Here is a 27,639-nt window from a genome sequence, read left to right as displayed (position 1 = left end):
CACAAACATCCATTCCCACCCTCATGCTCTCATATGCACTTACTCCACACTCAACCAACGTGGAGACAGACATAAAGAGACGCTGTACACACGATCACACTCCCCAAGCGTACTCTACAAACCGGGTCTAGGTACCCTTGCCCCTGGAGGGGGAACTGCACCCAGACCCAGGTGGTGTTTCCCTTTTCCCTGCGGTGGGGGGAGGCAGACCGCCCCGACTCCGCAGCAGCAGGGAGGCCCCACACCCCAGACCGCAGTCGGACGGCCAACTCCTCCTCCTAGCCCCCCCGCTCCAGCAGGCCGCAGAGAATGGGGGTGAGAGAAGACTCCAAACCTCCCTCCACCCGCTCATTGTAGTGTTGATGCATGTGTGTTCTAAGGTGCAATTAAAACCCAGGAGGGCATGGAGCTACCTGCCAGAGAGCAGCAGGTAAGCGCATAGTCCCTCCTGCTAACCCTCAATGTCTACATGTATTTAAAATTGAGAGGTGGGCAACGACGTCAGGGGTGAGGTGTACACCCTGATGGTACTTTGGACTCCGTGTATCGTGCCCACCCCCAAGATCCTATATGTATGTGTAATGAGAGTGTGAATAATGTGAATGTCTAAGTTGTGGGATAAATTTGAGGCACAGGCAGCCAGAAGGGGACAGGGGGGGGGGGGTAGCCTCCTCTGCACCCTGGTGACATACCCCTACTCCAAGGTCCTGCATGTGTGGGTGGTTGTGGTGGAGCGGGAAGAGGGAGGCAGCTGGAGATGGGGAGGGAAGGAAGGGAGGGGCAAGTGACCCCTCCCTGGGGCCAGCTCCCCTGCTGACCCCAGTAGGCACCCCCATACTCCGCGACCCGCCAGGGAAAGGGGGCCCAGGCCCATCCAGACCAGGGCCCAGTGCAGCAGCACCCCCCCGGCCCCACAGAGCCCGGGACAGTCCACCCAACCCCACCACAAAGAAAACTGCACCCACCCCACCATCCACTCATCTTCCAGACTACACAAGACAATAGACGCCCAGGCTGAGATCTTCCTCCACCTCTCCTGTATCTCCCCCTCCTGCAGAGTCAGTTCCTGAAGAGAGGAGAGCTCCTGCAAGGTGTGACAATCTCCCCCACCAGTTGAAGAGCCCCCCAGGCGGCTCGACGCACCGGCGGCACCCTGCGCCAGGAATGGGCCCCCATGCACCCACCCGCCCACAACCCCGGCAACACACAAACCAGGACCCAAGCCCCCGAGGCCCGGCCAGGGCCCCAGCCCAGAGACGGAGCGCCCCCAGAACCTCACGCCCATCCCGGACCCACCCAGGGGCAGCCAGGCTGGTCAGTAACCCACGTCCGTCAGCACAGACCCTCCCCTAGTCCCGCTGCACGCAGCCGCGAGGAAACAGTCACCCGAGAGCCAAAAGAGCCCCTAACCGGACATGACCGCTACCCCGGGTTGAGCCCCCCAAGGAAGATGCCTCCGGGGAACCCCCCGACGCCCTAAGCCTGTCCCTACCCCCACACCAATCACAACAGTGAAGGCGGGACCAAACTATGACCCCCCACCCCCACTAGGTGATGGAGCTGATCAAAGGAGCCCAGAGCAATTGATCTGATGTGGTGGCAGAGGCTGTATCAAGACTAATGTAATCTAATAGATAATTTCTATATTGGTTAGAATTAAGATTATTTTTATTTTTCCAGTTCATGAGGACTGTTTTCTTGGCTATGCATAGGGCAGTGAAAACCATATGGGCGATATTCTTTTCTGAAGTGACATTATCTAAGCTGCCCAACAAACACACTAAGGGGGAAGCTGGAATGTTACATTTCAGACACTTTGATAAGTCTTCACATATCTCGCGCCAAAACTTCTGCACTGGTGGACAGAACCAAAGAGCATGGATATAATTGTCTGGTGTATTGCCTTGACAGTGTGAGCAGTTGTTGGAAGATGTAAAGCCCATCTTCAACATCCGATGACCTGTATAGTGCACTCTATGTAGTATTTTGTATTGTATTAATTGCAGACTGGGATTTTTAATCAATTTAAAGGTTTTTAAGCAAATCTGAGACCAGAAGTTTTGGTCTAAGCTGACTGATAAATCTGCTTCCCACTTTGCAATAGGAAGGGATATTGATTCATCTAATTTAGAAAGTGTTCTGTATATTTTAGATAATAATTTGGGGGATTTAAGAGTAAGAAAATGTGCCGCACTTAGTGGTGTTTGTAATTCAACTTGACTGAGGTTAAATTTCTTTTTTACTATGGATTTAATTTGTTGATATTCTAAAAATCTTTTCTTGTTGATCCCATATTGTGTAACTAGTCTGTCAAATGGAATAAATTCTGTTCCCTCTAATATATGTTCTAAGTATTTAATTCCTTTACAACTCCATTCTGGGAAACTAATCATATTATTGTTTTGTAATATGTCAGGGTTATTCCAGATAGGTGTACGTTTGTATCTTTGTATCTTAGCTGTTCCTAGGATTGAATTCTTCCGGAGAGAGACCTCGGATGCTGTGCTTGGAATCTGCTGGATCCACTCTTCCACGTTGTGATCTGAAATCCAGATCATGAGCCAAGATGAAATGATAAACCTCTATATTGGTCGACTTTTTACTTGTGACTGTGATAAAAATCCGTGATCAGATCAGTGATGCAGCTGAGATCAGGAAAAGAGTACTGCAACCACTCAGGCTCTAACAACAAAATGCAAAGTGCTTTAAAGACATCCGATTATGAAGAGATACCAAGGCTACAGCAGCAGAATCAGCAGCAACACTGGAGCTGAGAGGAATGCAGTGTCTCAAAGACACATCAGGGGCTAAATCCTCTGGTTCAGCTGCAAACGTTTTATTCACCATCTCAATTTCTGTGAGCAACTAAAACCTGCTCTGGAAACTGAGCCGCCTACATAACGACACATGTGTGTTTTCTCTAAAGGGTTTATGCCTGTCATGTGACTGCAGTTCTGGGACATCCCAGTAGGTGGAGGTGTTGCGTCATTTTACCAAAACAAAAACAAAAAAAACCGCCTGAACTAGAAAAAAACGTCGTGACGTGTGCAGTCGTAAAACAACGTCATGTCTGTACAAGCAGCTTATGGCTTAGCCTAAAAGCTAACATCTTATTTTTGTTTTTTTTTTGTTTTTGTTTCGTTTGGCGGGTCGGCTTTTGTTCTAGATGGAGACCCAGAGCCTACCATGAAACTCCGGGTCCAGAATGACAGGTGAGCTGAAGCTTAAACGGGGCCTAAGAAGAAACATGCTAGCTGCTAATGCTAACGGCTAGCTGTGTGTAGGAAACGCTCAGTTTACCTGTTAGCGGTCACTAAGCTGCTTTGGACCTTTTTTTATTACTATTACTTGAAAATGTCTGGGGGGTTTACCTAACGGTAGTTACGTTGGTATAATGAAATGAGTTATATGGAAATAATGTCAGAGTAATTCACTTTTGTGAACTTTAGCCAACCTAAAAAAGCAGATCTCCAGTCGCATTCGTGCCCCAAAGTACCACAGTACTGTCAGAGAGGAGTCTCGGCTGTTTTAGCATAAACAGTGCTAAACCCTTCATTACTTCTTAACACTTTATTAACGTCTTTACGTCGGTTCTCTCTGTCAGTTGACACGTAAACATGGCCGTGATCGTAGCTGCAGCGGGACACACTCTGACCGAGGCTCTTGTGTCTTAGGACTGATTCCAGAAGAGTACTGAAACTGAGGGAGTCTCCTACTGTAATGCAGCCTAATTCAACTGAGCGGGGAGGTCACGCGGGAAATGGTTTATCCCTAACTCTGCAGCCAGAGCTTTTCACCAGGGCACCTGTCAGTGGTGCTGCTGCCTCCAGCCCTGAGAGCAGTGAGGTACGAGTACCCATGACCGGTGGTCCCGGAGAGTCCAGTGGAGGTGCGTCATCCAGGAGATGCAGGATCAACTCCCACAGCCACACGCATTCACACGCACATAATCGGGCGCCCCCTTCCAGTTCAGAGCCCGAGCTTGACCCGCCCGACCCTGATCTGGACTCTGGAGAACCCAGCGCCTCTCTTTCTGAGCTACGCTGTCTCTTCCGCTGGCTCCAAAAGAGTCTTCCTTTCCTGGTCATACTGTGCGCTAAGCTGGTGATCCAACATGCTCTGGGTAAGCAGGAGTGAAGAAAACAGTGTCACCACAGCTGTGAGCACAAGAACGCATGTCATCGTGTCTCTCTTCCTTTACCAGGTTTAGCAGTTGGGATCGGCCTCTTCACGACCTTTCTGTATGTGAATAAAAACATTCAAACTCAAGTCTTTCTTCAGGTGAGTCAGCAGCTGAAAAACTGTTGATTTGTGATGCGTTTATGAATATTAATTAAGTCCCTGATACGACACGTTGTCTGTGTGCAGGATCGTCACTCAAAGCTGCAGTGCATATGGCTGCTGCTCTTCCTGATCTCCTGCACCTTACTGCTTTACTACACCTTTCTCACAGAGACACTTTATCATTGGTAAGGCACGATCCATTGTGTCACCTCACTTATCACTAGAAATATAGTGTCCGACCTAAAAGTGGAGTGTGATCAGATTTGTTGAAGAGCATTATGCCGTTTAACCCGACTGTCACCCTTCCTCGTAGCCTCATCCTGCTCAGTCCAACCATTGAGCGGCTGGGTTTCTGGGAGACACTCTGGGCAGTCGGCGTCACCAACTTTGTAATAAAGTTCCTCTGCATGGGAATCAAGTGCCTTATTCTGCTGCTGCCCTCTTCACTGGTGTCCTATCGAACTCAGGTTTGATTTGTGGATTTATTCTCGACATTGTTGACTTAATGAAGAAAACCAAAGCCTTGTTGGCAGTGCTGGTTCAGTAGCTTAAGTTTATTTCTCCAGGGCCGGTGGCTCATGTTGACTGAGGAGCTGGGTCAAGTCCACCAGACTATAGCGCCTGTTCCACTGTGGTTCCGCTACCTAGTCACCTACCAGGAGACAGAAGGCACCCCTGGACTTACACTCGGGGTCCTGTTGGCTTTGCTCTACCTCATACTAAAGGTGTGATCCTACAGCTTATATATTTTTGTAGTATAAATGCTAAAAGGGTTCTGTTTCCTGTTGACAATTACATCGAAAACTGTTGTTTTCTCTCCCTTTTAGCTTTTAGGATTGTATGGTCAGTGGACGTCTTTAATGAAAACTGGGAGGCTGTTCCTACGAGTCGAGGTCAGTGTTAAACAGCTTTATCTTTAAATTGTGAATTAAAGGTAAATGCAGATTGTGCTGAAGTGTCCGTATTGAAGTGTGTTTCCATGTTATTTCTCAGTGCACAGGCACAGCAGCCACGAGGAGTCAGTGTAACGAGGCTGGAGATGTCTGCCCCATCTGTCAGGGAGAGTACAGGGAGCCACGTGCACTTCTCTGTCAGGTAAAACGACACGTGCACACTTCCAGGGCCTGCTGTACGCTGCCACAAAAGTGTTGAGTCCCCCCTCATTTCTTTATGATTTGCTCCAAAGGAGCCAGACTTTTCTTTGAACACTGGCTGCTTTTTACTCATCTTCAGTCCTGTTCTTGTACCTGATCATTTTCAGAGGAATGCTTTTTTTAAATTTCTTTTGTTTATTAAGCAATTTAAGGCTGAACTCTAAGTCATTCAAGCATAAGAAGGCACCCAACTCAAGGCCCAGTGAATCAGTGTTAAGTCTTCACATGACAGACACCCCGACAGTGAACCAGCTGAAATGGTTTCTGTTGGGACTTTGTTGCTGCCAGCCTGTCTCAAAACATTTGTTCCCATTTCTTTAGCTGAATCTATAAAAAGTTTACTTGTTCATAGAAAATCAAGTAATGAGGGGTGGCTCAGGACTTGAGTACAGTCCTGTATTTGCTGCCTCAGTGTTCGATGCTTCTGTAAAACACTTTTAAATGGTGAGGTCAGAGTATGTACAAATGTTCCCTGTCAGATTTTATATCAGGCACACAGCTCTGTGACATAGACTGTATATAAACCAGGGGTGGGGAACTCTGTGTCCTGCAGGGTTTAGATCTCACCCTGGGTCAACACACCTGAATCACATGATTAGTTCATTACCAGGCCTCTGGAGAACTTCAGGACATGTTGAGGAGGTCGTTTAGCCATTTAAATCAGCTGTGCTGGATCAAGGACACGTCTAAAACCTGCAGGACACCGGCCCTCGAGGCCTGGAGTTGCCCACCCCTGCGTTAGAGGAATGCAAATTTAGGGTACCTTTATATCGGCTTTATTTACTTTACAAAAGCTACAACCGCCTATTTATGGAGTCTTGAGCATAGAAGTGTGCCCCACCTGCTGTTGAAAAATGTCTGCAAGGGGCGGCCAATCAGGACAAAGCTGGTGTAAAGAGTGACGAAGGAGCTAAAACAAACTTGAAGAAGTTCAGTAGCCCTTTTCAGGCACTTTTGAGTGTAAAATGTGTTGATGTGCTTTCACTTCTCCGCTGTGCAGCACATATTCTGTGACGAATGCATCGCTATGTGGTTCAACCGGGAGAAGAGCTGCCCCCTCTGCCGCACAGTCATCACAGAGAAGGTCTACAAGTGGAGAGATGGAGCCACGTCTCCACACCTGCAGATTTATTAATGGTTCAGGTGTGGGATATTGGTATTATTTTGTATGTAATATGTGACTTTTCATGGCTGTCAAGCCCCACTGACAGATAACGTCGTACACACTGTTTCATTAGTCAGTTAAAGGCTGGGCTCCTTGCTGGCCGGGGCCAGTGAAGGTACACAACCATAGGCACGTTTCTGGCTTCTCTTGTTAAATCTCCAGCAAAGAATTTCTTCTTCTCACAGAAATTATTTTCTCACCCTCGAGTATTTTTTTGATTTAAGTAGTTTTGCTTTGTGTTGCTTTTCCTCACCTTTAGTCTTTGAAACTTTCCTCGAGAATGAAAATTTCATTACTTCCACGTTTTTTTTTTTAATGTTTTGTGAATATAGGAGCATAAGAGAATTACACACAGCACCTGATCCCCCGTCTTGTCTAGTGTTACCTAATTTCTGATCGCAACTATTCCGATTCATCCAAACTAATGCGCCAAATAAAAGCATCTGCTTCAGTTGTATCGTTCAGTTTGAAATCAGGCTGCAGAGCTGACCTTCTGGAACAACTCATAGGTATAATTGCTCATTAATGTGCACACAGTAAACTTCTTGCTTTCAGCTTTTTTGGGGGACTGCAGATTGTGATACTGATTTACACAAATTATTTTTTTACAGGGCTGACGTTGCCCCGTTTTTGTAAAAACCAAAGACTGGGAGAAACATCTATTTTATGTACAAAAATCATTTCACTGTTATTTTTATCCGCTCTGACCCATGAACTCTGATTAAAGATCTACATTTAAGTTAAGAGTTCTTGGCTTGATTTGTGGAGCAAACTGGGACCAGTTCCCTGGTGAACAGCTTCCAGTTTATGGGAAAAAACTTGGACGTTATCACTGAGATACGCTGAAATGTTCTGTTGCACCAGCAGGACTCAGACAGGCTCTGTTCATTTATGTTTTATTTCAACTTCATTATGTACATGATACAGTTCAGGTGAAGGATCAACACAACAAATGTCACCAGTGACTAAAATATCCTTTTCAACTCGAGACATGTTATCAAGTAAGCTTGATAAAGTATGGTTCAAACATCTGTGTGTAAAATGCTCCTTAAACATACCTGAACAGAAGCAAAATGCACCACTTTTACATCACCGTGTCTCAGACACGACAGTCACACCAAACCTCCCACTCAGACCACGATCAAAGATGTACACATCCTAGAAAGGCATGACGTCAGCGGTGGTAATCAATCCCAGCCTTACACGCGCACACGCACTCACACAACTACAATATACAGCAAACTGTACATACATGATGTACTCTGTCAGCAAAGGCACAGTGCCATTCCCATTGGTTTTTGCATCATAACATCATCTATCTTTCCACTGCAAAAGAAAAACTACACTTCAAGTTTTTGGCAAGGAAAGTCTAAAATGAAGAAAAAAAAGGTTTCAAAGTGAAACTATGCCTCGAAATAAATACTGTAAGACGTCGGGCCTTTGAAACATTAAAAAAAGCTGCATCTGAGGTTCTTGTAAGACTTTCTATGGAAATAAAATTACACTGTACACGATTATAATTGCAACAGAAGTCAAATCAACTTTTTACACATTCTGCTGCCCTATGTGAATAATACTACATAATAAATACATAGTTTGCATAGTGTAGACAACGAAGTGGAACCACAATGGCACTTGAAATAAATATAAACAAAGTAAGCGAGTGGAGTGACGGCTGTTAAACACAGCTGCTTTACAGGAATGATCCAAATACATCGGCTCAGTCAGTAAAACCTAAAACATGAACCAAAAGAAGTTCCTACACAGTTCATTTGTAGAAAAAGGCGCAAACTTCCTGTGTTTTCATTTTTATGATTACCAGAAAAATCCCCAAAGCTTCAGCTCGTTTTGGCCAAACGTTACAGTCAGCATTTGTGGATTGCAGGGAACAATTTCAAAAACAACAACAGAAGTCACTCGTTTAGCTTTCATTAGCATTATGGGAATCTGAATCCGACCTTTGGTCATTTTTAGGATGACAGGGTTCAATGGCTTGACTCCAAAGGCTCATCTAGCAGCTTTACGTCGCACAAACATCCCAAACATCGCACTCTTAATAGATGGTCTATTCACACAGGTGTGTGTTAATACGCCCTTACGCTTAAAGCCATGTTACAATGCACAAAAAGCACACTCACAGTACCTTAGACATGAATGCAGCCCATGTCAGTAAAAAAGGCAGTGATACCAATCTGGCTCAGAGTATTTTGGGTCAACATGCTTGTTGGTTTCCAACCATGCCAGTGGCAATGAGACTGCATGAGTTAAAAAATAAGAGCAGGAGATTTAAGTGACACACAAAGGCTTTTGGAGTCTGTTTACATTCAACACAAAGAAAACGATCAGTGTTTCTGGATCGGCGTCCCGCAGGAAGCCTTCCAGTCACACAAAGCAGTGCCAGCATTTGGTATCGACTGTGGTGGAAGTGATGCACTTGGCTGAAATTTCACTTGTCTTTTTATAGCTGCTTTCCTTCAGGCGCGCTCTTCACCTGCTCTCAGCTCTAGTGACGAAGGCGATCTGACTCTGTCCTTTAAATATAAAAGGACCTAACCCTGTGAAACTATGATCCAATAAATCCACTGACTGACAGCGCGATCCGAAATTTCACAGAGTGACTGTTCAGATAAAATGTCACGATGAGGAAGAAACAAACGCTCCTTATTAGAGATCCTTTTCTCACTGTGATGGAGTAGACTCGCCGTAAACACTACAAGTAACGTTACCCTAGACTCGAAGATAAAAGAGCACCAGTAAATCCTACAGTAATGCCAGTTGAGTACATCTCAATCACCTGAGCCCACTCGTCAGCTGGCGTTTTTCAGCACATGTTCGAACAGAGTTTGTCGAAGAGCACCTCTCACACCGCTCTGCTAATTTATAAACTGCTGATTAGCTGTGGCGAGTTACAAAAAAAAAAAAAAAAGGCCCAGGCTAAGTCAGGAGGTTTCAGGCGGTTAAGGAGGGGAAGGCGCTGCTGGAAGAGCTGGTGATCGGCGTTGACAGCGTCAGTCAAAGTAAAAAAGAAATCCTACAAGTCTCTTTGAAAGGACAAAAGGAAAAGGAAGGGACACTCAAAGAGGGCCGGCGTTCATAGGCGAGCCGAGCGTCATAGGTTCATTCGTAGGTGTTCGGGCCGCTTGGAGTTCATGGGGTACGCCTGCTTCTTGTAGGGCCCTACACTGATGCCTGAAGGGTGCCTGATGGGAAGCGGCGCAGAAGCCTCGGTGAAGCCGCTGCCGCTCGTGTCCATTTGCTCCACTGCTGAAACCTCCATGGGCTGGTCCATCGAGCTGCTGGGTGAAAGCAGAGATGGGCTGCCAGTCATCAAAGGTCCCCGGTGCCAGTTGCCCCCCCCTGCAAACTTCACCGGACTGAGGAAGAAGATATGACATACTTTGATTAGGCTCAAAGGCTGTTATGTGCACCACACGGCTACAGTCGTGAAAAAGTACACCAAAGCACACCATCACACACCAGGACTTACGAAGAAAACTTGTTTATTTAAATACAACCTGAGAATAAACAACACAACAACAACGTTGCTTCGGTTCAGTAAGACTTCCAGCTCTCTTCAGTCAGAGGTCTGGACTTTGACCGGGTCATTAAACCACATTTAGTGTTTTCTTTTTGAGACACTTGGATGTAGGTTCCCTGATGTGTCCTATGAAAGGATCCATTTAGGCCAAGCTTTAGCTGTCAGATAGAAAGCTGCATATTTGGCTCAAGGATACTTTGGTACACAGGAGTTCCACATTTGCTGCAAAACGAGCCCAGATCATTATCCCTCTACCACCACGCTCGGCCGGTGGTTTATGGCGTTATTGCCAGACATCTTCATTTTGGAACATTGTTCCAGAGGTTTTGTGGCGTGTACAGATACGACTTTGCAATCTAAGCCGTGCTGCCGTGTTCTTCTTTAGAGAAAAGAGCCTTGTCCTTGCAACCTTTGCCTTTTTCTAATTGTACTATTATGAACTTTCCCTGTCGAGTCTGAGATGTGGCTCTTAGGGAGTGCACGGACTGACGTGGCTTTCCTGGGTACAATGACAGTTCCCACAGTAGAACGATTCACTTGAAATTATTTGGAAATGGTCTTGTGACCCTCTCAAAACTCATGGGCAGCAGCAACTGTTCCTCCTTGGCACTGTGTTAACACACACATTAATGCTCAAGACCAGCCAAAACATCTGCCTTTATGGTGGTGCTCAACTGATGATCAGTCAACTGCATTTGATCAGCAGCATCTGGGTTATTACTGTTTTAATGGGAGCAGTAAGGGAGTACCGTCCACTGATTCTGCATTCTGGCTTCAAATTATTTTGTGTTGTTGTTCATCTGAGGTTGTTTTTTTATTTAATGTTCTTATTCATGAAACCTTGCGTACAAGGGATGCGTACAATTACCCCCAAAACTCCAAAACACCCCTCACCTTCCCTATCCATGTTTTTATTCAATTCATTTAAGCTTTAATGACTTTATATGCCTTACTGTTAGCCAAGAAAATTTAAGCTATTCACAAGGTCAGCGAGTGAGTCATCAGGATGAAGACTTGTTTTGGGAAATTTTTTAAATGACCAGTGAAATCGGACAGATCTGCAGAGAAAAACAACATGCCGTTACCTCACAGGTGTTCTCGGGCTTCCCGGGAACTTTCGCGGCGAGCGGACCTTTGGCTCAAAGGAGAACTTCTCTTTGACGTTTTCAAGCACAGATGGGGCTACATATGTGAAACCCTGGGGAAGGGGTGGAGGACAAAAACAGAAAGATCTCAGCCCACTTCAAAGACCATCTTTCCAAAAACAACCCACAGCTGATGATGAGCAATGAAATGCTGAGTAAACCATATCATGCAATGCGGTGGAAAAGTGAGTGAAGCTTCCAGGAAAACCAACAGGATTAAACCAGATGGGACGCATTAACTGGTTCTCGTAAGACCCACTTGTCGAAAAGGGAACAAAAACATAACACGAAAAAAACCCAGTATGTCCAGAACTAGCTGGAGTTTGCATGTTTTCAGACAACACAAACAGCCAGTGCACCGTTTTCTATTAAAAACTCTGCGTAAGTTTAGCAACATCAGCTTTGCACCAGATATTTAGCGTTTTCCTACCTCACATCATCTGACCACAAACGATGACCGAACGAAACTCTACAAAACACTGACACGCAGGTTATGAGTCGTCTTTCATAGATCTTACCCTGCAACATTATTATACGCTCACCCACCACTCTGTCAGGTATACCTGTCCCAACTGCTAATTAGTGCAGATAACTAATCAGCCAATGGCAGAGCAGCAACTCGCTCATTCACGCTAAACTCATACACATGGTCAAGATGACGTGTGAGGTTCAGAATGGGGCAGAAAGGTGATTTAAGCGACTCTGAATGTGGTTGCCGGTGCCAGATGGGCTGGTCCGAGTATATCTGAGAAACTGCTGATCTGCTGGGATTTTCCCACACCATCATCTCCAGAGTTTACAGAGAGTGGTCCAAAACAGAAAATAATCCAGTAAGCAGCCATTCTCTGCTAATGCCGGAGAAGGCTGGCCAGACTCGACTCAACAGAGCACTTTGGGACGTGTCGAAACGAGAGTCGCATCACGGACGCAGCAGCTGTGTGATGCTATCCTGTCAATGTGGGCCGGCACCTTGTTGAGTTACCAGTCAGTTCAGAAGGTTCACTAACACTTGCAAGGTGTAACTAATGAAGTGGCCGGTGAGTGAGGCACCAGTTACACACCAGGAAGACTTGATTGGCACTTTCACTGAGCATGGAGTCATCGGGGCTGTCCACTGGAGTCTGACTGGTGAACTTGGAATCAAACTGGCTGACATCATCAGCTGATTGCTGTAAAAATACAATAGTAATCAGGTTAGTTAATGACCTTCATGGCCACATTACACAGGACATCTCTGTGTGGAAGACAAACTCACCAGAAATGGTTTAAATGGAGGCTCTACTTTGCGAGCAAGGAGTTCGTCCCAATTTATAAGGCGGAAGAACGTATGGGCCTAGGAAACATGACAGCCGTTTTGTGTCTGCGTGGTTTTTTAAAAACATATTTTTCAAGCTCCATCTGAAAAGCGATGCCTACCTGGACTTCAGCTGCATCTCCTGGACCGCCCCCGAGTCGCAACGAGGCATTTCTCTTCAGCAACTAGAAAAAACATAAATATTCGTATTTTTGACAGCAGATCAGTGCTTTTTAACGAGACAGGCGTGTGAAGCGTGTGGGGAGGAGCAAGGCTTTAACAGCTCACCTTTTTCAGAAGGTCCCTGGCTTCTTGCGTGAGGTAAGGTGGAAGGCTGAGTTTACATTTTAAGATTTTGTCTATGGTCTTCTTTCGGTTTTCACCGGTGAACGGAGGCTGAGGGACAGCAGCAGATTGGAAACATTAGCTGAGCAGCACGATAAGGACGCTGTGAGTAACGGTTCCGGTTACTTGTATTAGTTAGTTATTAAGATGTTGACTGGTTTGTACTTACTGCTCCTGTCAGCATGTCGTACATGAGCGCTCCCAGACTCCACCAGTCCACAGCACGATTATGTCCACTCCTCATCAGGATCTCTGGAGCCCTGAAGAAGAAGAGGCAGAGGAGAAGGCGTGTCAAACCAGAGGCATGAATGTGCTGATGTGTATGAAAATCATCAGACTGTTTGCCATACATGTACTCGATAGTGCCGCAGAAGGTGTGGGTGACTGTTCCATCATGGATGGACTCTTTGCATAGGCCGAAATCCGTCAGCTTCACGTGTCCTAGAAGGTGGATGCGTACAGAGGACACGTTAGAAGGTTCAAGGTTGTGTTTTAATAGTTGAATGCAAAACAAGCAGAAGATATTTGCAAGAAAATCTCAGTTGGTGAAGGACATGTATCTAGGTCGGACGTTTAGTAAGCAGCTCCTAGTGTTTCAGTACCGTTGTTATTGAGCATGATGTTCTCAGGTTTTAAGTCCCTGTAGATGATGCCTTTTTGGTGCAGGTGACCCAGCGCCATTGAGATCTCGGCCAGGTAGAAACTGTCAACAGAAAAACACAACGCAGGTCCCATATTTAGTCGAATGCATTGACATTTCTATCCATTTTTCCTCGTTACTCTTCTATGTTTACGCACATTTCTTGCCCACGTTATGATGTAATGTTTACACTCCTGTGCCTTTCTGCACTCAGTGTCTCTCATTATTCTAGGAACACTACTAACCCTTATTTGTTCAGCACTTTGGTTCATGGAGTCTCCATCTACAGACTGTGTTTATAAGACAAAAGGACTCATACTGCAAGCATTCAGTCCCTGCTCCAGCTGAACAGTCCTACTGTTCCAGCTCAGTGTCTGAGAGACAGAGTCACCTACGTGCCTCCCTTCACGTAAGTCAGTTCCTCAAACTTTAAACTCCCCCGTGTGCCAATTTCCTCGATGTGATTGTTTTTCCTCGTGATGCTTTTTGGGGCTCCAGTTTAAATATGTCCGTCTGCTCCAATCAGAACACAAGCAGCTACTGTTTGTCTCTTTGTTGTATTCCTAGAAATATTTTGGAGAACCTGTTTTTGACTGAATGTGAATCATAAAGTCACATCACTGGGTGTTAAGATGCCTCTTCTGTGGGTTAACATCCTAAATGCATGGTGCTGATCATGTAATATGCAAACATGCAAGTTAATGTAAAGATGCAACTACTGTATAAAGCAGCAAATCAATCTGTTCAGCAAGCTGGTAGGAAGGACTAATGTGAAACATCACAGTCACAGGAGTTAGTGTGTGCAACAAACAAAACACACAACTTCACACGTCTGGTCAAAAACAACAAATTGTATGAATGTAGATAACGTTGCTCTCAGTGGTGTCACTCAGACGGTCATCTCTGTTTTTGGTGAAAGTGGATATTAATAAGTGCCAACTTCCACCTACTCATGTTTGCGTACGGTGTGTGCACAACATGTCAGATGTATTTGTTTGTCACACGTGGTACGTAAGGATTCTTAGGGATGATATTTACATTTGTCCCTGTTTTCATTGGACACTGGCTTTGTTCGTGATAATGAAAGCTTGCAGCTGCGCTTACTGTGAGCGCAGTAAACTGAACTCAACCAAAAAAAGAAGACGATCGAGGTTTTACCAGCAACAGACCAACTCACCATGCTGTGTCCTCCATGAAGATTCCCTCTCTTTCCAGCTGCATGAACAGCTCCCCGCCTAGTTACCACATACGAAAACTCATCGTTCAAATGTATTCACACTGGGAATGAGGAGCTGCACTGATAGAATGACTGGGAATTCCTTCTCACCGCTCAGATACTCAAGGATGAGGTACAACTTTCCCCCCGTCTGGAAGGCATAGATCAGGTCAACAATGAACGGATGTTTAACCTCCTCCAATATGTTCCTCTCGGCTTTGGTGTGGGCGGTGTCCTTTGCGTTACGCACAATCATGGCCTGGACAGAAAAGCACAGTGCAGGGGTGTGAAACTATTTGGGCAATAAATCTTACCCCATTAGCTGGCACGAAACCTTTAAAACATCAGCTGCAGAGGCAGAGCGGGAACCGGGACGCCAAGATGGTAGCTACAGCTAAGTCTCATTAAGCTAATAAACAGTCATTAAGCGAAACCTCAGGCTTCGGGGAATATGAGCTGGTTTTTCAAGGAGAGCCAGACATGAGCTCTGTGTCGACAGCAGAGAGGAGGCAAGCTGAACAGAAGCAGCAGCTCTGAGGTGTCATGAGAAAAACGCCTGGTGCCATTATTTTAGGTTGGTTTGTCCTTCTGGCTTCGTAGCTCAGCGTAAGAGGATATCATATTCAGATCACCTGCTCCGGCTCGTAGCTATTGATACGGAGAACTCGGACATCAACTCTGCAACACCAGACTGATTGTGTATTCAGACACGGGCCAGTTTCTACGAATGAACCCGACTCGAGTACATGCAAGCAGATTTACTCACCTTCTTTAAAACCTTCATAGCAAATATCTTCCCAGAGGTGGCACCCGATACCTTCCGAACCTGGAACACCTGCAAAGATAATTTACATTTGTATAAAGACATTTAAGGAGGAGTGCTACAAGGTTCATCAAATTTTATCTAAGACTAAAGCGCACAAAGAAAGAAATGCATTTCCTGAAAGACAAGCAGCAGTGATACAACACAGATTTTTTTAATGTAACATCAAATATGTGCAGCACTCCCTCGCACTCTGGCATGGAGCTAAGGTCATAACGCCCATAATGAAACGCTGCTCTTACTCTGCGCAGTGAGAGCAGGTGAACGTAATGCCAATGCTTGCCTCTGGGTCTTACTGACTGTATCTATATGTTAGTTTGAATATCTTGAACTTCGGCTGACAGCTTCCAGAGATATAAGATGATTTTATAGCTAACATTATTGCTTAAGCATGTGACTTTTGTAGCTTATTTAAGACTTTTTAATACCACCTTTTCAAAAACTACGATGAATGTACCGTCACCTATCCTTTGGCTGTGGGGTCCAGATATTTTGAATTGGAAAAATTATACATTCGAGACACAAATTCAATCGCTCAGGTATGAATTTGAAAATCATTGTCTTTACTCTTAAAAAATAAGACTAAAATCATCTGTTCTTACTTCGTATAAGGAAAGGCTTGAGTTCTGACCCTCAGTTAAAAATACAGAGAAACTTTTGCCAAATTATGCAACATGACGACGATATCAAAACAGCTGCCAATGTGCTACATTTTTCTTCTTCTTTTTTCTTAATACGATTGTGTTATCTCATAATTCTAAGTAAGTCCCAAGTTACGGAAAATGACTTTGTTGTCATCTCCGTCAAAACCACTTCAGACAGAGCAAGTCATGCATCTGCTTGCTAAGTGAAAAATGTTTCCAAAATAACTAATGTGCTCTGTCATTGTCAAGTTTAGCAACGAAACATCAGGGAAGTTCCAGAGCTCTACATCCACAAAAATAAGGCAGAACCTACAATGTGCACTCATCTTTAAAATCTCCATTTGTCCTAAGATTTGATACAAGCAGCTGCAGACGGATTACTTTGATGCTTTATGTCTATGCAAAGAAAGGCTTCTACTTCTTTGCTTCAAGAGCTTACGGTAAAGGTGAAACAGGATTTCTTTCTTCCTACCACAGGAAAAATATTGCTAGATATTTGTGGGAATTGGAGGGCTGTTGATAAACAACAATGACACTGTAAACTATTGCCAAATTTCCCATTCCACCCACTGGAATTTCAAGACATCTGCAATGCCTCCCACACATACTGACACCAGGTCCCAGGCTAAGAAATATAAGTTGCATTTTACACGATTTTAAAAACAAAGGGTTTTTTTTGTTTTTAAATTAACGCTGCATCAAATGCATATGAATATGAAGATGTAAGTTAAGCCTTTTCAAACCCTAACTTTCAAGTCAAGAGGGGTCAATAAAAGGAGGAGGGAAAACGTGTCAGAGAGAAATGTCGATTTGAGAGTCTTGAGTCCTCACCTTCCCATAGCCACCTTTTCCCAAAACTTTCAGCAGCTCAAAGCATTCGGGCCTGATCTGCTCTGTTCCTTTGTTCACGCTGTTCTCTGAAATTTCAAACTTCTCACAGTCATCCATGTTACTGGCAAAACAAAGCAAAAAAATAAATAAAGAAGATAAGAAAGTAAAGATGAAACTGGTTCAGAATATTTTGCACAACACTGTTAGCATTTTAGGATGAGTGCCACAAACACTTGAGCACCGTGACAACATTGGGTAATGGCTGGACTTTTTCTGATGCTAGTTTTATTTTATTTATTTATTTTTATAGTTTTATTTTATTTATTTATTTTTATGTATTTTGTTTGGGGTGGGGGGACTGGCTGAGTGAGATCAGTGCCCACTGCTAAAGCACTTCCACACAAAGATCCCTCAGATATTTCCAAGTGAGAACAAAGAAGCCAAACAGGATTATCACAGATTACAATGATTGTTTTACCTGCTAAATGGTGCTTCACACAGCACCACAGGTCTCCACCTGGATGCATGAACGGCTCTCAAAGCTACCAGGTTTCAGTTCACGTTAATGGGCAACCCAGCATTAGAAAACAAAACAACCCTGCTACAGAGGGTTGTTATGGTCTGGCACTACATAACGTATGTTAGTTTTCCATTAAGTTTAGTTGCAAATTTCTTATGGCTCAGAAGTACAATCAAGTTCGCTTAAAATTGGTTAGTTCTTTTACCAATTTAAAAACAGCTATGACGGGATTTAGGTTTTTCCCAGATCCTGAAATGTTGACTCCCACGCATCCAATTAAGAAAAATGGTTTGTTCCCTTTTTCGAAACACAGTGAATCACAACATCGCTTATACTCACAAATCAAAGCTACTGCACTGCTCCATGTACTCACTGAGCTGCCCCTGGAAACAAAAGGGGACACCGGGACACAACATTTAGGCACACAGGAATGCGAGGGAGAACTGTTCTTTACTAGGGAGTCTGAATCAATCGGAGGTACATTACAGACCTTTTCATTTTCTAGCGATATATTTTTATTAGCCTAGTTCACTCAAAGTTAGGACAGCCTCACGGCTAACCAATACAGTTAAGCAGGGACGTGCTGTATGTCTAACACTATCAGTTTTAAACGAAACTGATAACCAGGAACGCAGCGACGACAGCAGACTCGTAGCCTCGCGTTAACGTTACGCCGCGGTGGGAAGGCTAGCAAAAGTGTGATCCTCTTACCTGCAGTGATGCTAGCACCGGTAGCATTTCAGCCTGTTGTTGGTCGGCTGGAGTATAATTTATTTGTATTATTATTATTTTCTAAAAAACGGTCAGAAAGGGATACACTACTGATTAAATTAAAGTAGCTAACAAACCGCAGATATAGCATTCATGTGCAGCTAATGTAGCTAGTTACACGGCAATAAGAGCATCCCTCCGAAAATACCGATTAATAGCGTTGCCGCTCATAGCTCCATAATCGGACAACCCCTTACGCCCTAGCTACTACACCGTCAATTGCTATTGTTTAGCTTTCGTTATGCTTTATTTCTAACCTGACATTTTACCTTATTTTTGATTTCTTTACCCTCTGGCGTTGATATCTTCTCTGCTTGTACACTTTCAACTGAAGAATAACCTTACTTGTACTTGAGGGCTGGCCACCTTAACTTAAGCCACCCATCGTCCAAAACTTTAAGTAAAATCCAGAAAATGTAACTGTAATGTTTAATTTCATTGTAGCTAACGTTGTATGTGAAAGCACATTAATACGCGGGAAAAGAGTGAAAGATGACGTGTCCGATAATGGATACATGGGCACCGGTGTTAGCAACTTAGGCCTCGGAGCTGCTTAGTTCTAGCTAACTGGCTAACAGCAGGGACATTAGCTTTAGCGTTAGCATCAACTCACCCCATCCTCAAATTCTTCGTCAGAGACATTCTCATCCGGTTGATCCAAATCGATGTCAAAAACCGCGGCCATGGCCGCGACACCTTACTTGGCGTTAAATGACAAAACACAGGCCCGATCCGTCACCTCATGTGAGAGCCATCACCGTTACAACCGGCTACAGCAGAAAGCATGGGCTCACCAACCAAAACAACACAGGAATCGAACAGCAGCAACAAAAAGAGCCTCTAGCGTCGGCCGGCGGCACTACTCTGCTCAGGCTGGACGAAAACATCAGGAAAGAGTTCCAGTAACGGCAGATCAGGAAAATAAATCCAGTAACTGAAAGAGGGAAAGTGGTCAGATGTGCCAACATAAACAAACAAACACACACTAATAAGAAAAATAAATAAATGAACGAATAAATATAGGTGGATGATTTATTTCCCAGTCTGTGCAAATTACATTTGAATTGTATTTAAAGATTTGCATAAAAACGTATTTATAGTACATGTTTATGAGAGAATGTATTTCATTTCCTGTGTTTTTTCCAAAAATATAGATGATAGTTTTAGACTTGGGTCAGAACAAAAATCAGAAATTGTGTCATGTGACACAGTAGTGCTCCATGCCGAACCCAAGTCATAATCTAACACTAACTTTATATATTCATCAAACAAAGGTCAGATGTATAATGTAAGCTCCTCTTTTATTTTAGCCTACTCACAACAGCAGATTGTAAGAATTTGCAGTCCTCGACTTAACAGATCTTCCTTTTGCTGCTTTCCAAACTTGCAGTACAGACAGTCATATTCATCATAATCTGATCATGTAAACGAGTCATGCAGTCCAGTGACACTGGACTTCTCTGAGAAATCAGAAATTGACCAAACATAAAATTCAACCACTAAAACTAGTGGTGGTTGACCACCAGGTGGTGTAGCTCAGCTGGTGACATAGCTCAGGGGGTAGAGCAGGTCACCGACGGTCTATGGGTCGATCCCTGTGTGCTCCCAGCTCCAGTCTGCCAACTGACCCCAAGCTGCCCTCCAATGCATCCATCAGAGTACGGAGATGCATGTGAATGTTACACAGAAAGCACTTATATAGACTGACACAGGAAAAAGGGCTGGAGGTGTGAATGAGTCACACACACACACACATATATATATATATATATATATATATATATATATATATATATATATATATATATAATGCTTTCCAATTTAAAACCAGCTTTTGTGTATAACAGTAAATTTGAACGTTCACAGCTAACAGATAAAAATATCATTTAGATTAATGAGTTTGCACAAACTCCTGGATTAACCAATACAGAAATATTTTTTAAAAGTCATTTTATTAATTATTCCTAATTGAGGACAGCTGGGGCATGAAGCATCCATTGGGCTGTGGTTTAATAAACTTGCTCAGCACCGCGTGTGTAGCCTGCACAGGTTTTTGGGCAGGGGTGTGAATAATAATAATAATGATGATGATGATGATGATGATGACTTCCATCCAGACGATTCAGTATCATTCTGTCGGACTGACACACTTGTTTTTTACATGAGTCATCATTGCTCGTCTGAGTCAAAATATCTGCTGTTGTAAAGGCTCCCAAGACGCTCATGTTCTGCTCTTTGCGACTTCTTCAGGTATTTCACATCAGGGTTTGTATACAATCCCCCTTTTTTCTTACCAGTAGGTGGCAGCAAGAAAAAGGCAACCTTTTTTTCTTCTCTCCTCATTCATTCATCCTGAAAAATGCCTGTTTATTCATGCTGTATTGCCGCGCTTTCATCCAATCCAAAACCATTACAAAATGCACCAAATGCTAATATATATTTGAATTTCTTGGTATCGTACTGATGAGGAAACATGTTGTGCCGCCTTTGGCTTAGAGCTTCAGGATGTCTTCTAGAATTTGTCTACACTGATACAGAGATATCAAAGCAGTACAGGTAAGTGTACCTTCCTGTTGTGAGTACACAGACAGGAAACCCTGTGGTGTTTTAGCTCACACAGAGGTAGCACACGAGCATCTGTGCCTGAGGCCGTTTATGGCCATGCTGTCGACGCTATATTGAGAGAAGCTTGCATGCTACCCTGTGATGTCTGCGGTACCTGTAGAAAGAAGCGGAATGAGAACTTGTTGCTATTTCCTCACATTGTATTTAGAAGCCTACTACACTTCTGCTTTTGTCCTTTTGGTGAGAAGTGTCACACTGTTCCATGTCTTCATCGTGAGTCATCATCATGTTGTCCTTGAAAGGATTTTGTGTGTGTGTGTGTGTGTGTGTGTGTGTGTGTGTGTGTGTGTGTGTGTGTGTGTGTGTGTGTCGGGGAAGCGGTTAAAAAAAATAAATTTAATGTCGACAACATTTTTGGAAGCAAAGGCTAACAGTACGTAGCGGTTTATTCAGCCCTGTCTGATCTGTCACAGTAAATATACAGTAAAATGCATAAATATATGGTGTGTTTATCTTCACCTGTTTCAGTGTCAGCCAGGTATCAAAACTAAAGCTCAATAAATCCATAATGATCAGATTTACTGAGGACCGCACAGATTCACTCTTAAAGAGACAGTTCATCTGTTGTGTTTTCACCCTGGCTATCTATGAAAAATACTTTGGTGTGAACAACCTGGTTTGGGAGATATCAGCTGTAGAGACGTCTTCCTTTTCTGGGATATGACAGAACCACATGAATAGGTAAAGAAAAACCCAAACTTTGTGAGAAGTATTATGTGGGAACTATTTTCTTTCTCCTTTTTACACTGGCCAACCAACAGGTGCCTTCAGCCAGCTGAGAGGAACAATACCAGAGTTTGCACTCTGTCACACCGTCACAGGTAGATGCACACTTCCTCCTTTGTGGTAATGTGGTTGACAGGTGTAGTTTGGTTTAAAAAAAAGCAGTTCCTGCCTAAAAGGGCTCAGGAAAAGTTCATTTTTATTAGCAGAAAGAGACACTGCTGCTGAGTTTTGGGTGATTTGAACAGCGTAAGGAAAGCGCCATTTGCTTTTAGTTTAGTCAAGAGAAGTTCTACAACCAGTAGCTGTACAACTGGGAAACCCACACCACAACAGTCTAATAGAATAATTAGCACTACAGGGTAGAGGAAAACATCTGCCTCTTTAATGTATGTTCTGTATCCTGTATTGGCTCATAATTACTTTCCCAGTGTTAAATATGAGGTGAAGACAGGAAAAAGTCGCTCCAGTGTCAAACGGTGCACTTACAGCAAGAAAGGGAAGACTGAACGTTAATCCACCCACATGCATCTGCTGTGACAGCAAAACTATTAGGATCACATATCGCAAATTAAACAGTGGATGGTAAAAGTGGATTTTCAACCTATTTCTCTGATAAAGGGCTAAAAATATACACTTTATATCAGTCGGTCACTTTTGCTCAGACAAAGTGAAAGCAGTTAGCATAAATGTGCTCCCTCTTGCAAGACAGTGCGTCTTTGAACGCTTCAACTATGCGTGACCTCCTGCATAGTACAGGAAAAGTGACAATGATTACAGACGAAATTCCCAGCATGTCTTTCACTTTAGGAGCCACAAGGTCAGCCTTCTTTTATTTGCCGGAGAGGTTTGCGGGGTTGAGGAAATGCCCCTCGCAGCGTAGCGTTACTCTGAGCGCTGCCTCAAATCCATCTGATAGTTTGTTTTGCTTTACCCAGTGATCAAAACCAGCTGCACCGGGTAACAAAATAGGATTTCTGTGTGTGTGTTCTCTCTATTGTTTAGCTTTGTTTATGTTTACAAAAGAACAGAAGAGACACTGGTAGAAAGTCACGGCGCTCTGTTGTGGGTCTGCGTGGTGACTTGAGGTCGGGATTGTGTTTGTTCAAAATCACTTAGCATATCAACTGACTGGGTTGTGCTCTCGTGTTTGGACTTTGTCAATATGGAAGGCCATTAATTTAAAAACTGAAGGTTAAAGCTGTCAGCGTCTTCATTTTTCTTTTTTTGCTGAATGCATACACCTGTGGTTTACTGAGAAGCTCGAGGGGGGCGGGGGCTCTACTCCAGTCTGAATGTGTTTTATGTGAACAATAAACGGCTGCAACACGAGAAAACTGTGTCGTTTTTCTGATTCTCGTTTAAATGGCAGGTGTTCCCCTATAACCAGGCAGTAGCCCTGTCATTGACGCCAATTTTTCATATTGTGACTAAGCTGTGTGAAAAGGTGACAGCAAAACCGACACACTGACGCACAAAAGAGGGTGGGGAAGTTTATTTTCCAAAAGAAAGTACAGACTGCAAAGTGAACGTTGAAAAGTCAGCTATCTATGCATCTGCGCACCTGCAGCAAAGCAAAGGGCCACCAGTCACTAGTGTGGGTTCAAGCACAGTGTTTGCGTCAGGTTAGCGCCGTCGCTGATGAAAGTCAGTCATAGAAGCCAAAAACACCAGTGCAATACTAATTTAACTAACAGTTGCCCTTTAAAGACTTCTTATTATAATGGCAGGCATTCCCCTATAACTGTATAGTACCTGCTGATAACTGCAATCAAAATGGGGCTTTTTTGTTCCTTCTTTGAAATTAAAATCAAGATAAACTATATTTAAATGTTATTCTGACTTTGTGATTCATCAGGATGAAAACAAACAAAAAAGCAATTTAGAGATGGCTAATTTGAAATATTAGCATTTTTATTATAAACAAATAGGTTTTTATTGCAAATGTGGAGGCTTTATGCAAGATTATTTGTACCCTCCCAAAAAAATAAAATCCAACCAAAAATTTGGGATTTTGTAATCAGAAGTGTTTTTCCTAACAATGGGCTCCCACAGACCAAATATTTGGTGGAACATGCAAAAAGTAGTCAGACGATAAATGTTTAATTTCCTTGAAGAAATGTAATTTCCCCCAAGATACTGATTGTATTACAAGATAGACTACAGTCAAACACTGGCATAAGCAAATAATTGAGAACTTCCTGTCAAATTTATTAACTAGACCGCCTAAAGTTAAGCTCCATGGTCCTTGTTCAGAGATAAAGGGGAGTTATAGTGATAAATACTGCGGGGCTCAGTGTTGAAACTACGAAGGAACCCAAGAGGAAAGCATCTGGAGGTGAGACTGGCAGACAGGCCACGGAAAGCTATTTTAGTGGAATATCGCTGAGAGATCTACATGAATGTGGGCACACAGCACATTGGAGTGGTGGAGTCTGGCATGTGTGTGTCCGGTTTAGTTTGCTGTGTGTGGTTGATTGCAGCACGGGCACGATTCATATAACCACATCGCATGCGTAAAGAGGCCACATACAGAGAATGAGGGCAAGACTAAAATTAGCTCTGAGCAGAATGGCACAAAAGATGAGAGTTTAGGTTTTAGAGAGTAATATCGTGATTTTAATGTCAAAATCTAGGCACCGGGGCTGTGGTGTCACATGTTTTTGGCTCCTGACACATCAACAGAAGCTCCTTTTTAAATTGCCAGCAGCAGCTAGTGTGTAACATGTTAAACCGATCTTTAGATTTGAACAAAAGCCTCTGACAGAACAGTCTTTCACAGCAGGCGGGCTTTCTGCCTGTAATGCACACAGCAGCCTGCACACAGGCCCTGACAGCAGTGCCATAGTGAGGAGGTAATCCTGCTAACATCCAGGACTGTTGACCTCCTCTGTAGCGCCACCAGTAAAGGTGGTTCTGATAAACCCATCCAGGATCGTTACCTGTCTCCGTTACCGTCCCAGTAAGTGAACGTGTCGCCTCACCCTACAGCACTTTCTTCAAAATCAGCTACTGGCGGTTTTTCTGGTTCTTTTCCAGCGTTGCCTAATTTGAAATGAAAAAGGACAGCATGAATGGTATGCTCGGAAGGCACTGTGAGGCATTCCTGTAATATTCCTTAGATGGCATCATGTCATGACAGACACCTGCACGTACGCGTAAAGCTGAGCTTAAGCAGCCCTCGGATCAGACCCCGTGCGGAGGAGAGTCCGTGCCGTCAGATTTCCGGCATTCCAAAGGTTGACTCAGTGATACTCGCATCAAAGGGGGTGTGCAGTTTCGAACAGTGTGTGCTGGGCTGTGTGGTACATTTCGGCGATTTTACGCCCATTCTACTCTCAGGCATGCTCTGCCTTATTGTGTTTCCTAATCTTAACACGGCGCTCACGTCCGCATGCCACACCTGAATGACGCAGTTTCCTTGGCAGAATTCCTGGGACATGAAGGTAGGACAAACTGTGAAAAACGTGACGAGCCATTCATGCAGGTTTACTACGAGTCCTCTCTGCCCTCTTACCACAGTAGGCACATTTGCGAGAGCAGCCTTGGCACAGTGGTACACAAAAGACCGATCAGTGCCAAATTGCTCTGAAGATCCTTTAACAGTGTAATAAAAACAAAGTTTACTTTTTACTTGCATATAAGTAGAGAGCGCGCAATGAAATTCACCGATCAATATAAAAGTTCAGATCCTTTTAAAACGTTGCACTGACTTGAAGTCCGTCCTGAGGTTTGAAAGGCTTGAGGAAAAGGCAGGCGGAAGAGCAGAGGATGTGTGTTTCGTCACGGTGGCCACCTGGCGTCAGCCATTAGGCTGTCTGCTCCGTTGGCACTGTGTGGGCAGGAAAAGCAGACGCTTCTGCCAAATTATGCTCTGTTAAAATACCCACACATGATTTAGGTTCAGCTCGGGGCACGGAGATGTGTTTTGTTCCATCTGAGAAACAATACATCATCACGTGGTAATTGTTTGAGCCATTTTATTTAGGTAATTGTAAATCATTAACACCAGGGGCCAGCCGAGCAAGTGTTGATACTTCAGCTAGACGCTCCGCCTCGACCAGTCGAGGCCCATATCTCTCCTCTGAGTGAATTATGAGGAGTCTGAAGCTGCTGATAAGCCCGTTTGATCCTGGCATACCAAAGCACAACAAAGGCCTTTAGAAACGTGTACGGCAGGGTTAAGGAGACGGTGTTGAACTGGTCAGTCCTCGAAATGAATATGCTGGTGCAGTCAGACCACCGAGGCTTCTGAATGCAACAAGTTGGAAAATGAAAAAGTTTGGGTGGTTGCTGTGTGTCTTTTGTTTCTACATTTGCATTTATGTGTGTGTAAGCAGGCACAAGGTCTGCAAATGAGTCCAGTTGCATTTTGTTTAAATGTAGCTGTATTAATATGTATGCTAATATTTATCTAGTTTAAAACTTCATATATCCAACACCGAACCTGCGTATTATTTACGCTCCGCATAGTAACATTTATATTTTTGTAATCTAATATTGCCAAACATCATCAACATGCTTATCTGTGAGATGTAAAATACTCTGCACTGAATAATAATTTATGTCCAAAAAAAAGAAAAATCATCTCAATTATTAAAAGTATTAAATTAAAACAGTTAACTATCGAACACAGGATGTCTCCTACTTCCTGGCAGGAAGGACACATCTTCTCCAGGTTTAAGTTTGACATCACATTCTGTCTATAAACGGCATATTGTAGCACAGCTGTCGTCCTAAACAGGGCATTATGTCACTAAATCCTTCTCTTGCGATCTGACAATAGGGTTTGGAGCTCGTTCGGCTTTTCCATGTTTTAACGGGGTGACTTTTCTTTGCAAGGCATCTTTGTACCATTTGGTCCGCCTGCTCACTCCACTGTGGTCTGACACGATCCCGTGACCGCTGCTGACAAAAACGAAGGACCTTAGGGTGAGTCTGAATTAGAAAAAGAAAGAAAGAATGAAAAGAAATCCACATTGTCAGCATAATGTAATGAGACAGAATGTGAAAGGAACTAAGTGGATAACCAAATGCAGAGTGGGCTTGCGGGTGGGCGGGTGTTGGATGAAGTCAGTGATATTTCAGCATCCCTGGGTGTTCAGCGTGCTGAAAGGAGGGGCACAAACTGGAGAGCTAGAGACAGCGAGGGGGTGGCGAGCCATAGGCAGGCAGGAGGGTGCTGGAAAGAAGCAGCGCCACCAGATTTAACTGTAATATAGTTTATACAGCATATGGGGAGACCAGCGAGAGGACAAAAGCAGTGTCACTGCTTATCTATCAGTCCCCCAACCTGTTTAGACAGGCACGATTTGCATGTTAGGTTTTCAGACAGAGCCCAGGGGAAGGGTGGGGTGGGTGGAAATAGTCATCTTCATGGTGCTCTGGGTGTGGCTGCTCTGGGAACGGGACAGGACTCGGCACAGGTCACACGCCTGACCTCAGGACACAAGATCACGCTGTGTTCAAACACACCCACCAACACTGGGTTCTTATTTTTTCATAACCACACAGAAGTCATGTGACATTTCATAAATATTATTTATCGCTTTAAAATCCTGCAGCTGTCTGTTCCAAAGCACAGGGTATAATGTATTTAGTATGCAGTATAGGGTTATGAGTGTTAATAATAATTTAAAACTGATGCAGTATTATTTTACTACTTCATGGAGAGGCTGTTCAGATTAAGTAGACTTCATTTGTGACGAGAGCCCAAACTCAGCAAAAGCTTAGCTTGGAATCTGAAATGGAGATGATGTCAGTGTAGAGGGCAAATCAGTAATGTGATAACAGTTTGGATCTGAAACATCAGACGTGGAAATCGGAGTTGTGATGGACTCTGTATCCTCCCAGTCCCAGTTTCTTGGCTGACACGTGAGATTCTTCGGAGGCCTGAAGGTAAACGCCAACCTGGGCAGTCG

The 27,639-nt window shown here is 43.9% G+C and overlaps 2 protein-coding genes across 4 annotated transcripts; one reads left to right on the top strand and one right to left on the bottom strand.

Annotated features, from left to right (window-relative positions):
- The first annotated feature begins 2,928 nt into the window (after positions 1 to 2,928).
- On the top strand, positions 2,929 to 7,347 carry rnft1 (ring finger protein, transmembrane 1). 2 transcript variants are annotated; one of them, XM_085469423.1, is made up of 9 exons: positions 2,929 to 3,212; positions 3,675 to 4,123; positions 4,205 to 4,281; positions 4,369 to 4,469; positions 4,598 to 4,751; positions 4,851 to 5,009; positions 5,112 to 5,177; positions 5,278 to 5,379; positions 6,439 to 7,347. In XM_085469423.1, the coding sequence occupies exons 1-9, from the start codon at positions 3,187 to 3,189 to the stop codon at positions 6,571 to 6,573; spliced, it is 1,269 nt and encodes a 422-aa protein (XP_085325549.1). In that variant the 5' UTR covers positions 2,929 to 3,186; the 3' UTR covers positions 6,574 to 7,347. The 2 variants fall into 2 exon arrangements, with proteins under 2 accessions (XP_085325549.1, XP_085325550.1); XM_085469424.1 differs by having other exon boundaries at positions 2,931 to 3,212; positions 3,605 to 4,123.
- A 138-nt stretch (positions 7,348 to 7,485) lies between these two features.
- On the bottom strand, positions 7,486 to 19,438 carry rps6kb1a (ribosomal protein S6 kinase B1a). 2 transcript variants are annotated; one of them, XM_085469421.1, is made up of 15 exons: positions 18,984 to 19,438; positions 17,939 to 17,982; positions 17,080 to 17,200; positions 15,548 to 15,616; positions 14,893 to 15,040; positions 14,743 to 14,800; positions 13,528 to 13,628; positions 13,276 to 13,366; positions 13,095 to 13,185; positions 12,869 to 12,976; positions 12,703 to 12,765; positions 12,542 to 12,619; positions 12,348 to 12,455; positions 11,227 to 11,339; positions 7,486 to 9,977 (listed from the first exon to the last, which is right to left on the bottom strand). In XM_085469421.1, exons 1-15 carry the CDS (start codon positions 19,053 to 19,055, stop codon positions 9,713 to 9,715), a joined length of 1,530 nt encoding a protein of 509 aa, XP_085325547.1. In that variant the 5' UTR covers positions 19,056 to 19,438; the 3' UTR covers positions 7,486 to 9,712. The 2 variants fall into 2 exon arrangements, with proteins under 2 accessions (XP_085325547.1, XP_085325548.1); XM_085469422.1 differs by lacking the exon at positions 18,984 to 19,438 and adding an exon at positions 18,640 to 18,967.
- Between the last annotated feature and the right edge of the window lie 8,201 nt (positions 19,439 to 27,639).

Source organism: Copadichromis virginalis, linkage group LG10 (assembly GCF_057382275.1).
Source record: "Copadichromis virginalis isolate Kocher_CV1m ecotype Utaka linkage group LG10, C_Virginalis_male_GT1.1, whole genome shotgun sequence".
Classification (NCBI taxonomy): Eukaryota; Metazoa; Chordata; class Actinopteri; order Cichliformes; family Cichlidae; genus Copadichromis; species Copadichromis virginalis.
The sequence above is the reverse complement of the archived record's forward strand: the minus strand, read 5'-3'. Positions and strand labels throughout refer to the sequence as shown.